At 42.3% G+C, this 13,271-nt stretch overlaps 1 protein-coding gene across 2 annotated transcripts; it reads right to left on the bottom strand.

Moving 5' to 3' along the window:
- Positions 1 to 4,182: 4,182 nt before the first annotated feature.
- On the bottom strand, positions 4,183 to 11,941 carry SOD2 (superoxide dismutase 2). Of its 2 annotated transcripts, none has more exons than XM_058836771.1 (5): positions 11,783 to 11,941; positions 10,528 to 10,730; positions 6,809 to 6,925; positions 6,039 to 6,218; positions 4,183 to 4,694 (listed from the first exon to the last, which is right to left on the bottom strand). In XM_058836771.1, the coding sequence occupies exons 1-5, from the start codon at positions 11,809 to 11,811 to the stop codon at positions 4,549 to 4,551; spliced, it is 675 nt and encodes a 224-aa protein (XP_058692754.1). In that variant the 5' UTR covers positions 11,812 to 11,941; the 3' UTR covers positions 4,183 to 4,548. The 2 variants fall into 2 exon arrangements, with proteins under 2 accessions (XP_058692754.1, XP_058692756.1); XM_058836773.1 differs by having other exon boundaries at positions 10,528 to 10,727; positions 11,783 to 11,899.
- Positions 11,942 to 13,271: the final 1,330 nt, after the last annotated feature.

Raw genomic sequence — 13,271 nt, 5'->3', positions numbered from 1 at the left:
GTTATGGATAAAAGTAGCTGTGTTACCATGCTACTTGCTTCTAGATCTGACCTTTTAGAGCTACAGCTTAGTGCCAGTAGCATAAAGGACAAACCCTTAAGATGCAGTGGTATGGAGCAGCTGGTGAGAAGGAACACAGCTGCAAGGAACAGAACTGCAGAGCACACTCCAGAGGAAGTGGAACTCAGTAAGGGACCTCAGGAGAGGTAGGGAGAAGCCAGGGAAGTACAGACTTGGTTCCTCCTCAGAAAAAAATGTGATAAAAACAAGAAAGGACTAAGGAATCGTAATCTAACTGAAGACAGACCTGGACTTTTCAAAGTTTTTACTTTTTCAACTGGGACAAAACACCCTCACAGGAAGCCAGATTCTGAAAGCCTCCAACCTGTCTGCAAATACCACATGCAATAACCAGCAACTTTTGTATGCTTGCACAGAGTTCCACAGAAATTAGTATTTTCAGAAAACTCTCATTTCCTCTTCAAATTCATATGCAACAGGAGCCCACAGCTATGGAGATTGCCAGTCACTTCACATATCCCTCATGTCAAGACTTCCCAAGTACTGTGCTGTAGGGAGTTCTCTGAACTCCAGGGATTTCCCATCAGTCCAGACATGTGTTACAACACTACAGTAGGACACATGTCAAATCTGCTTCTGTGGTGTCACAAGGCTGTGTGGGTCCACCACCAGCAGCTCCAGCAGGTCCAGGCAGCAGGTTCACCAACTTGTGCTAATGGCTCTATCCATCTCTTTAGGTGAGAAGATCCAGTGAAAAGCTGCTATAAAGCAGCACAGTTGTAACTGCAAAGCTCCGGGCCTCAGGTTGTGTACTCCCTGCAGACTTGGCTTAATTACAGCAACGTGACTGTCTACATCCCCTGCAGTTAAATCTGTGGTCTCTGGACTTGAAAGACCATTCAGGATGTCACATACAGCATGTTCCTACACAGACACACTTAGGACCCAATGAGGCAGATGGGAGCCCTAGAAGCATCTTCATTTTAGTTAGGAATACCTCCCTCTAGCCTCTGCCTGCCTGGCTCTAGTTACAGTAAATTCTGTATTTGACTGTATGTATTACTATAAACTGCCTTCTCCACAGCAGCATTGTCTCCTCCCCACATACTATTCACTGAAGGGGGTCACGTTAATTATTTAGAAAGTGGAAATCCAAACAGATCCCCTCCTGAGCAGTGAGAACATCCAGCCAGGTTCCTAACCTGACTCTTGGAAATTCAACTCAGAAGCCCGAAGTCAACGGAGTAAGACAGACAGACACTCCCACCTAGTGGGGAAGGCACAGCTCTGAGTCTCTGGCACTGGAGCTCCTTCAGCTCTGCAGGCTCACACACTCCTCCTACAGAACCCTTTGCTTTTTGAATCAACAAGAGTAACAGCTATGACAAAACCTGAGAGCATTACTTTTAATTATTAAGCAGAAGAAAAAGGCAGGTTAAGCCTACCAAGTTACCAGTATTTTATCTCCTCGGTATTAGACATGACTGCAAATACAACTCTTTCACTTTACAGGAGTGTAATGATTAACTGCTGCAAGGTCAATGCAACAGGCGTGTAAAATATTAGCAGAAGGGCACAGTGGCATTTTAAACCTACTTTGCTACACTAGAGAGAACTAAATTCTTGAATGCAAAATAAAGACAAGTCACTCATCAGTAAATAAAGAGGCTTTAATATCTAGGAGAGCATACCAGCTCACAAGCTGTGTCACTGTATCTTCTGGAGACAGTTTAGGGCTTTACTACTTTGGGGGTTCTTTAATACATGCTGTAGATAAAGGTAAAATAAAAAATTCTAAGGTGGCAATTAGAAGCTGGAGAGAACAAGCCTCTTTGATCTATTTCCATTTCTGCATGCTCAGTAAAGACATCCACAGACCCCTCATTCCCCAGCAGGATGAAGGTGCCATCCTGAGGGCTCACCAGGACTGGCCATGGCATCACCTGCCATGGGGGTGGTAGAAAGGCTGCAAGAGCTCAGTTTGGCTGGCCTCGAATTACTTTAATCTGTTCTGGAACAGAATGAGATACACACACTTTGTGATTCATATTAGCCTTCAAATGTCTTTTTATAGGTCAGCAAAAAGTCACAAACGTGCACTTGCATTTCCCAGCAGCGTATTGCCCTTTTGGAACCAGTTGCATATTTCTAAAAAACATTCAGTCACCACAATCTGCAGTATGCAGAGACACAAAGTCTCTGTGTGCAGCAGCTTTGTCACCTGCAAGTATTTATCACGGGGTCACCCTGATGCACCCTATTCTTTCAGCCCATGACACACTATCATTTCCCAGGTTTTGGGTTAGGTACTGCACTTTGTTCCCCTCTTGAAAATTATTCCAAGATTTTATTTAAACACAGTGTGGCCTACACACATTTTAACACAATAAACTGTGTCTACAAATGGCATCTTCATCAGCGACATGGCTAAGCCCCAGGGTCTGTCAGGATGCAGTTTTGCAATTCTTCTGTTTAGTCCAGGTCAAAGACTAATCCAGCACTGAAATTTGCAAACTCATTGCTCCCGTCATGCAGATCAAGTCTGCAAGTAATTCCATGCTCACTGGTGACACTCTGCACAGATCAGGTTGGAGATGACTTTACACAAATACTATTACCACTGGGGTTAGGAAGGTCTAGGCAGAACAAATTGTTAATTTCAAGTTTGACTAACAGGTCTCACACTTATCCAGACAGGGCATTTGAGATCAGCTGTAAGGTTTTCCCTTCCTGCTTCTCCATTCATGTAGGAAGAGACAGACCTGCCCATCTCCACAGCAACCACTGTAACACAAAGTGCTAGTTCTCAGCAGCAATTCTAAGTTTACCGACTAACACAATTAGTAAGAGGTTTACACACTTTCACTGCCCAGTCAACAGCTTTGCTAGCACACTTGCTAAATTACAGGCACATACTCCACCTCATAGTGCCACAAGAACCACTTTTTCCAGACTGCACAGCAGTACGAAATTAGACAGCTTAACCAAGCCCTAACTTCAAATGAATCACAAAGAAACCTTTGTCCTTTACAGCTGCCCACCAGAACAAGCATTAAATAATTTTCACTGCTTCACTGTCCCTATTTGCCTTCAACAGCTGTTAAGTTCTCATCTTCCTATTCCACAGGCATTGCTTTTTGTATAGAGCCGAGGACTTTCCACATTCAGACCCAGACAGGACACAAGGTAGCAGGACTGACCAGCTGACTGAAAGCAGGACACCAGTGGAACTTTTTCTCAACCTCCTGCACAGCAGAAACTGAGCCTTACCAGCACTGCTGGGTCTCACACTACTGCCTTTAGAGCCTCAGCAAATGTTGGCTGTGCCTGAGGAGCTCTCCATGGTTTAAAGCCTCACCACCTGGAGCCAACTCAAGCTTCCTCCATAGCTTAAGCACTCCTTTCCAGAGCTCCAGTCTACAGGCGTATTTACCTCCTGTTCCTTTGGTGTGGAGTACCAGGATGTCTGGCACACACATTACAGCACTCACCAACAAATCCCTGCCTCAGCAGTCACTCATATCAAGGAGCACTCCACCAGTTTGTTTTTCACCTCTGCTATGTGGTATCTCAGCGCACGTAATAAAGAACAGAAGAAAACTCCAGTTTCTTCACCTTCAAGCAGACACCAAGCACAACATGCCAACCATTTCTTTTTCAAGAACATGGGCATGCTCTGTTACATCACACAGGTCACTTCATCCCTGATTCACACATCAAGTTTAATTTGTTATTACTGCTTCACCAACATGGCTGTGCAGAGACTGGTATGTGCATGGAATCAGTCCTTTCAGTTTAAGCACGGTCTAAGACATACCTGAACAGTCAGCATGAAATGAGTGTCACATGCTGACATTCAGGCCCTAGATGAACAACTTGCGTGATCCAGTACTGTAATCTCTTGCCCAAAGTAATGCTTCCAACACGCATCAGTGTGATACACAAAGTTCTCATGTAAGGGATGCAGGAAGGGATAGGGATGACTGAAAACAATCAATTCAGGCAGGCAGAGCAGCAGCTATTTCCCCTTCCACTTATCTTTTCAAACTTCATGAAAGCTCTGCAGTCTGTAATACAACAAAAAGGCATTTATCTCTTACAATTGCTTAAAAATCAAGTAACTAGACCATATATTTCTAAAAATGAGTCTCTTGTAGACAGTTATAGAAGATTCTTCTTTTGAGTTTTATTTGTTTATAGCAACAGTAGCACATATTTCCACTTAGGTATTTTAGTGCAACAAGGAAATCCATTAAGCTTCAGCAAGGTGACCTATGTTTCTATATGCAATGGAACAGATTAAAGTGTCTCCCTTTGTTGCACAAGTTTAAAGCTTCAGAACTCTAAGTAAATACCTTTCACAGAATTAAACAAGCAGACACTTTGCTTGATTATGAAATGCTTTTGTTGGATGAGTGAAGTGCTTTCTGCAGTAGAACAATTCATTTGTAAGCCACAAGCACTACTACAAGAGTGGTATCAGAGTAGAACTGGTGACATTTTAGTAGTCTGTGCAAGAATTCCACTCTACTTTTTGGAAGCTGCATATCTTGAAGATACATTCTCCCAGTTGATCACATTCCAGATGGCTTTCAAATAATCAGGTCGAACATTTTTATATTGAAGATAATAAGCATGTTCCCATACGTCAATGCCTAGCAAAGGAATGAGACCTGTGAAAAAAGAGGATAAACTCTGTAAATGTATGAAAACACACCTTACATGTAAAGTTTTATACTGCATCCCCAAATTGTACCCAGTTTCTGAGTCTTAATCTGCAGGAAGACAAAGAACTCTGCAGCATACTGGTGCTTATTGCAGTATTTTACAAAACAGTGCTCACACTCACATACACACACACACACAGCATAAACTCAAAGAGCTGATTTGGGTAAATACATTGATAAATATTCTGGAACTGCCTTGAAGACATAACCAAAACCAGATGAAGTAATTTTTGAAAGGTTTCTATCTTTTGCACAGTTATGCAAGCACTTTAATGAAAAATTACATTATAAAGGTTTCTTGCTATGCCAGCTTGTTTCCAATGCTTTAATTACAGTCAATTTGTTAAGTGCCTAATTACCTCCTTGTTTTTGTGCTAAAATACCCCTGTCACTGAATTTTTAATGGTAAATTTTCACAGGAGGGAGGGTGAAATTTACCCCCATTATAATCTATGTCCCTATACTAAATCTGTAATTTCATTTCATCCTACTGATAGGCAATACACAGACTGCTGGCAATACATGAAATTCCTTGCCATTCTCTATGAATTCTGCAGAACATATTTTAAATGTATCTGCAAAATGCTTTGGACAAACTGACAGTGCAGGCAAATTCTCACTGGTCATGACCTCCTCTCTGTGAAGGGTGTCCAGCCTGCCATTAACACTTCTGTGTCTCTGTAAGGAAGAATATTGTGGAAAAAGACCACTGCCAGTACTGTGCTGCTTATCCAGCTGTAACATTTAACCACACATTATGGTTAATAATTTGGTTAATACTCATTACTCTTTGTCAATATAAAGGAAGCAAATTATAAAGCTCAATTTTAAACCCAGTCTAGATAGGAAAAAGAGTTCATCTTCCTCTCTCCTGCTGTCTGGCCTCCACTGAGAGTGCTGTGAATAGCTCCTCTGCCAGAGACAAAAAGATCTGAAGGCAAGAGGCTTAATGCTGCTTGCTAAGTGCAAGTTACTCCAGTTACTCAAAAATCCAAGGAAGCTGAAACTAAAATATTCAAAATATGCAAAAAGCACTATCACAATATGGCCCATCTATTTTCCCTTGGACTAGAAGGACACTTAATCCTTCTCCTCTTCACAGTTTTTAAGTCCTGCTTCACAAATGCTGCTCTAAAAACTGCATTTTCACTTCTCCTAGAAGAGACATTTGGTTCTTCTGATCTATTTATCCATCAATTTCTTCTCAACACTGTCCACAAACCACTTTTCAGATGTCATACACCTGCCTATCAAATCTACAGAAGCAGAGGGTAAGGAAAGAAACCTGACCTGTTGTTCCTTGCAAAGGGTCTTGATTTGCACAAGCCGCTATCTGTAGGCGGCCCTGCTCCTTGTTATAGCCAAGCCACCCCCAGCCTGATCCTTGAACACCAACTGATACAGCTGTCAGCTTCTCCTTGAAGTTTGCAAAGGAACCAAAGTCACGCTTGATGGCTTCCATCAATTCTCCTTTAACACAAAAAAGCACAGAAATTTCACAGGCATATAAATCTCAATCAAAACCTCTCAAGTTTATCACAACAGCTTTTGTAAGATCTGTACTAAAGGGCCTTTACATTTAATTGCAGGTCACTTTAGGTAATCAGTACTCTATCCTGCCCAAGGGGATGTCTTTCTTTAGGCTTTAACTGCTAAACTATCCCTATCCAAACTGAAGCATAACTCCAGCCACTAGACTGGACAGATCTGCAGCACATTTCTTCCCTTTCTGTGAACCGAGTATATATGGCAATTTAATTAGCACATCTTTGTATAACTATTTTCTCTTATGAAGGTGGAAAGGATATACACAGCAGTTGCCAAGTATTTTGCATAATCAGCTTTATAAATTAAAAATACTTTGTACATGTAGTTTTTTATACTTATGGCTTACATCCAAAAACCCCCTGAATACCTCAGAATTTTGGAAATTGTCACATAGAAAGGTGAATTAACTCTGAAAAACAAAGATCCTTTAGACTCCTTCAAAGAGAAAAATGATCATCAATTCTACCTGTTAATTAATACTGATGCAATAAACCACTGCAGCACGCACTAACCTTTAGGCTCTCCTCCTCCATTAGGGGAAAGGTTTGTCCAGAAGATGGTGTGATTGATATGACCCCCACCATTGAACTTCAGTGCAGGTTGAAGCGACACCTGAGTTGTAACATCACCTAAGGATACAGAAAATAAAAATACATAAATAAAAACATTATCATCAACACAACAGGCAGTAAGTTTCTACTAGGCCTCCACTGATCTCCCAAATCTTTCTACAAGCATCTAACTCATCAATGGAAAACGTAAGGTTTGTACTGTTATCCATGTTTTAGACAGTCACAGACAAACTCTATTAAAGATTTATTATCTTTGACCTTTTTTCATGCATGTATTGTAGTGATCTGCAATATTGCAACTATCAGGCAGCCCACGTAAGACCTACAGCCATTCTACAGCAGAATAAAACAATGAGCACAGCCAGAACTCTTTGAGGACCCAGCATTTGTAAATTCCTCAGTATCATCATTACAAGGAAAGAATATTACTCACCCATTACCTCACTGATTCGCAAACTATGCGTTTTTAAACTTTTTAAAACAATTTACAGGACTAACAGCTTGTGCTTGAGTAAAGTCATAAAGCACAACGAGCACATATGCAAAATGTTCTTCTTCCTATCTTTTGTTTCATTCGGGGTTTTTTGGAGGGAGGTACTCACAGAAAAGTGACTCAAATAATTTTACCATACATGACAGAATCCTGCATCTGAAATCAATACCAAACAACTCTGTACTTCCTCTCTCTCCACAAAATTCTGTATTCCTTGAAGAATAATTCACTGGTGCCTTGTGTCTCTGAACAGTGTTGCACCACTTCAATACAAGTGTTTTCATTACTATTTTGGCTTTTGAAAACACTGAAGCATTTCAAAGGTTTTTAAAGCTTTTTTCCACCACTCCAAAACATTTTTTAGAAAGGAATCAGTGGGGGAGCTGTTTCCTCCACTCTCAAGACTGAGTAGTAGAAATTTCCTGAGTCACCTCAGCAACAAAGACATGAAGACAAGCCTCAAAGCAGAAGTACATCTTTTACTAAGGCTTTAACTCAGGATTCTATGTTCTCAGCGTTTCCTCACAACCTTCACAGAGAGGTACAGCACTGAAACAAAGCATCCAATGCAGTGTGTAAAAACACTGTTTGCTGGATTTAGGTATCAGGTTAAGGATAAGAAGTCACTCTTTGCCACTTAGATGGCATCTCTGGAACATTTTTCCTGAATTTGGCATGCCTTAATGATACTTTCATTAAGTTCATCCAGAGCATACAATATATAGCAAGCCAGAAATCAAAAAGTAACTTAGAATGCCTTTAATGTGTTCATCACTCTTTATTCCACCATTTCTTAAAAGAACCCACTCCTCAGGACCAGAAATGGCATTTCACTGTTGTCCTTAAAAAAACAGTATTTGTGCTGCTGAGTTCTGCACTGGGGAGAAAAAAAAAAAAAAAAAAAAGCAACTGAAAAAGGGTAACTGGCCCTTAAGTTACAGCAGAAGTATACTGGAGTTTATTGGTATAGAATCCATGGACAATTCAGTAAACCAAGACAAGAAGCTCAAAGATGCTCAAGAGAGTAGTCAGCTCAGTTTCTCAGCCTAAGTAATTTATTTCCTTGTAAGACTGCAATCACAGGTCGCATGACGGTCAAAGAAGAGCAGGGAAAACTACAGTAGGAGCAAGTTTCCAATGAAAATAAGGTTCAAGTTAATATCCTTCAATTAGCAAATCTGACACATTTTGATGGGCCAGCAGTCAGGACCAGTTTATGTTGAAACAAAGTCCTGCGCTGACACAGAAGTGCACATTCATTTTTTAAGTGAACTGACAACATAAACCAACAGGATGGCTTTGAGTTTTCTACACAGATATAGATAAATGAAGAACATGATAATCTGAGAATACTTTACTTTCTACTGCTGAGTAGGAGACCCTGACAAGGTTCTGCTGTCCAGAAAAATTATTAGATAGTGATCAGATGTGCTACGTAACCCAACGCTGATACACAGCCCAGAAACATTTTTGATTGTGCTCAGTTTTAACATGAAAAAATAATGACAATATTGACAGAATGTGGTAGCAGTTCAGATTTTGCCCCAGTCTTAGAATTTTTCCTAATGAGGGTCAAAATGCTGCACATAGTATACTGAGATACCAACTAGGAAAAAAAACTAACTAACAAACTGCACAATCACAAATATCCTGAGTAATTATTTGTCTGCTTTGGTGTGCATCACCACAACCAATATGTAATCCATCTGGAAAATAATCTCTGCAGAATCCTTAAGGAAAAATTAATTTCCACCTCTAAGTAAAACATTTCAACAGCAAGTGATGAGATGTTATCAAAAGCTGTAATTTCTAAAAAAATAACTCGAAGTATCCACAACACTGCGGATGCTTCTGATAACCAGAAATTCTGCCTCCAGTAGTGGCTGAAGCTTTTGTCATTTAACAGCATCAGTAACAGCAGCAGCAGACATCCTGTCTTCTTACACTTCAGGTTCCCTCCACAGTTGTGTTTGCACTAATTACATCTCCAGAATCCACCCTTCCTGGATCTGCCACTGGCAGGGCAAAGCAGCAGTCAGTCTTGATCACCTGATTCTTAATCGAATCTCATTAGTTCATTAATTCAGACTGTGCAAGTTATTTTTAGGCTCACTTAGGTACTTGAAAAGCCCCATTCTCTATTCAAATACACTTGTAATTAATTATCAAGGGATGCATGGTTCAGGTTTACTCAGATATCAGCAATTCTCACTTTCACCCAAGTCCAAGCAGTTAAATTCCACTGTGAAGCCACCTAGCAAGCCGACAGAAGTCTATACAGTAACCATTTATTTGAGGTAAACTGATACCTTTAAAGAAGATCATCACAACTGCAAAAAAAAACCCAGAAAATATTCCACCTTCTTAAAAAGGTGGAATAAAGGTATAAAAGGTATAAAAAGGTATTATTAAAAAGGTATACCTGTTATTTCACACACTTTCATCAGTCCAACTGAAAGATTCAAAGTCTAGAAAAAATGCATCTCATGTTTTAGTATAGCTCTGGCACACTTTTGTGAAGTTTTCACAAAAGGCAACGTTATCTCAAATTTTGAGATCGTAACAAAAAATTCCATGATGGTTTCCTGCATATTTTGGAGTCTCACACGGGCTTGTGACCTACACAACTCCTTAATTTGACCCAGTGATGTAACTGACACCCAAATTCAGGTCTCTACACTGCCTGTTGTATACATTAACTGCATGTTTGTCTTACCTCCACTTGTAGGCAACTGACGTTATTTACCAAGACTGAGCAGAGCATCTGATGTGAAAACTATCAAGGCAGACAAACTTTCCTTTGTCTAACTTTGCTACTAACCTTTTATTGCAAAGTACTTTTTCAGCAGAATGACTGCAATTTCCTACTGACTCAGTGCTTATTCAGTTCAAGTTACTAATGGAGTATGGACTAAACCCGCAAGAATCAATACATTTTCTAGTTTTACAGCACTAGAGAGAACAGAATTCATGCTTTTTACCTACATTTGATTTCCAATTATCAGTACTACTGAAGTGACAATAAAAGATTCTCCCCTAACAATACTGCAATGACATAATCCAAAACTTTTAGAAGAAAATATTTCCCTTTTTTTTTTTTTTGGTTCTCCTGTATCATCTACACCAATAAGCTTCCATCTCACCTGTTGACTGTGAATATACAAACCTTTTGCCAGTGCCTCTTTGTACTTCTCCTCGGCAACGTTCAGGTTGTTCACGTAGGTGGCATGATGCTTGCTGTGGTGCAGCTGCATGATCTCTGCATTAATATGAGGCTCCAGTGCAGCATAGTCATATGGTAAGTCAGGAAGAGTGTGCTTTTGCCTAGAAACCAAGCACCCCAAGGGTGCTACCAACTTGGCACTGCTTCTAGGGAAGAAAAAAAAAGAGGGAAGTAGTCTTATTCAGTAAAACTTAGGTTTTATCAGTGAAATAGACTGAATACACTGTTGTTGATCAGCTGCTTTAAGTACCTGGGGTGATATCTTAGCCAAAGAAACCAAATTTCCATTTCTCAAGAGTTTAAAGCAAGCATACCTTGCAGCTTAACTGCAAAGATGAATTCACACAAAGGTCACATACACAGGGCTTTGCACTGTGAAGATGTTGCTTCTCAAACCGAGCCTCCAGGCCACTGCAAAGACTCATGTACCTTCCCAAGTATGCACGTGATGGAAATGCAGGGATAGCAATAAAAAGCCAGTAGTAACCTGATGACATTCAATGCTTCACCTAATCTTTATTCATTAAAAATAGAAGCAAAGATGTCACCGAAATGTCCTTTCCCTCCAGCATTCACATGGACACGAGTTTCCCTGTCCCCAGAGGGGTAGCGGGACACCACACGGGGCGTCACGGCCGCGACGCCCGGCACAGACACGACGCAGATTGTGCTACCCTTCCCCAATTTAACACCTCGCACTTATCATGCGACACGACGAGAGGAGAACGGCCGGGCCGGCAGGACGGTCAGCTCTGAGGCCCGCAGCTGTATCGCTGGTGACCTTGACACAAGCCAGGGACACACCGCGAGCAAAGCCCTCGGGACCCGAAGAGCGGCCGAGGGCGGCGACCCCGGCCAGCAAAACCGGGAGGGTCTGGCAACACCGTGTCAGGCCGCCAGAGCTCCTCGGCGGACGGCGCGGGCAGAACCGGAGAGCGCTCAAGGACGAGCGCCAGCAGCCCCCGCCCGGGCCGGCGCCGAGCCGGCGGAGCAGCCGGCAGCAGCGCGACCTCCCTGCGCGCGAAATGGCGGGGGGCAGACACCGAGGGGCGAGAAGACGACCCTCCCGCCGCCTCCTCCCCCGCTGCCGCCCTCCCGTCCCCGGTTCGGCGGCGGAGGCGAGGGCGGTTCGGCCGCCGCCTCTCGACGCAGGGCTCTGCCCAGCCCCGCGCTTTCCCCGGCGCGGCGCGGCTCTCACCTGCCCGCGGCGGCGAAGCGGCACAACATGGCGGCGTCTGGGGCCCGGCGCGACTCTCACGGCGCAGCCGCGGCCCGCCCGCCCTCCGCCCCAGCAGCGGGGGCTGAGCTCGGCCGAGCCGCAGGTGACACACCCCGCGGCCACCCCCGTCCTTCGAATTCGGGCAAATGGCATTTCTTAGCAGTGGGAGTAGCTCGTCGTTACGAACGGACCCGCTCCTAGACTCGTTATCTTAAAACTCAGGCCCGATAAAATGCAACCTGGTGCCTGTGGCCCCGGGAGGATAGAGCAGCACAGCGCTTTGCAAACCTGCCGCGCCAAGACGTGGTTACGGCAGGTTCGTGACGGCACCGGCAGCGCTAACGCTACCGTTTCGGCTTTTTTGTCTACGACTTACTTTTGTTGGTTCACTTATGTTCTTTTACCCATTTTTTGGGTATCTTGTTTTCACCAACAGCTGCTTTCCTGCACGCAGCAATTCAGCGGCCTGTGGTGCTTATGAAAATCCTTTACCCAATTACCTTAACCCCCCCAGCTAAAATAATGGGTAATGTTTATGCAAACGAGTCAAAAGTTAAAAACTGGCTCTCAACCGAGGTCAGGGAGGAGAAGCGCATCCCTCACAGTTAGAAGGCAGTCTGCAGACAAGACAAACGTTAGGTAAAACTAAAATTGTATGGAATTAATCTCTGCTACCGCAAAACCTTCGATCTTTGTATTTTGTCTTTTTAAATAAATACATATAACGTTAAGATCCTACAGCACCTACATTTACCAGACTATAAAAACTCAAATTACAAAAATGCAGTGGGGGCTAAGCCTGAACAATTTTGTTGAGAATAAATAACCTCATCTTGCCAGTCGCAAAGAAATCCACCTGGAACGACCCACAGAGGGAATCCCAGCCCAATGGAAGACACAGAGCTTCCATCCCTCACTTCTCGAGGCATCCTAGAAAAGGACAATAATTCAGTTTCTCTTAGTTTAATTTGTGCATTTACCTGTTAGGTACTTCAAGCTTTTGGGTTGTTTTTTGGTTTTTTTTTGTAATCGTTATTAAAGTGCTCTTGTGGGAATCTGAGCAGTGAAAATAGCTGCTTTCGCGGTAGATATAAGGCAAATTGTCCAAAATCAGCAAGCTCGCTCTTGGTCCCTGACTACTGAAAATACATACAGTAAGATACAGGTTCGATACAATTTTAAAGAGGAATTTGTTGTGTTTATTGGATCAATAAAATGTCATTTTTTGTTAAAATGAACCAACTACATTCAGGATTATTAAATGTCGTAATGCAGGCACTAATAGCCAGGCAAACCATGAATATTACAGGCTTTAGCATTCATATATGTAGTAATTACACTGCAGTTCACTAATGCTTGTAGCAAGTGTTCCATGAAAGCAAGTCAATTATGTAATTATATTATTAATTTTATTATTAACTGGCACAGTTGCTGGGTTGCTTTCATTTTGGAAGAATAAAAACATCAC

This window comes from Poecile atricapillus, chromosome 3 (assembly GCF_030490865.1).
Source record: "Poecile atricapillus isolate bPoeAtr1 chromosome 3, bPoeAtr1.hap1, whole genome shotgun sequence".
In the NCBI taxonomy this organism is placed as follows: Eukaryota; Metazoa; Chordata; class Aves; order Passeriformes; family Paridae; genus Poecile; species Poecile atricapillus.
This window is presented reverse-complemented; position numbering and strand designations above follow the sequence as displayed.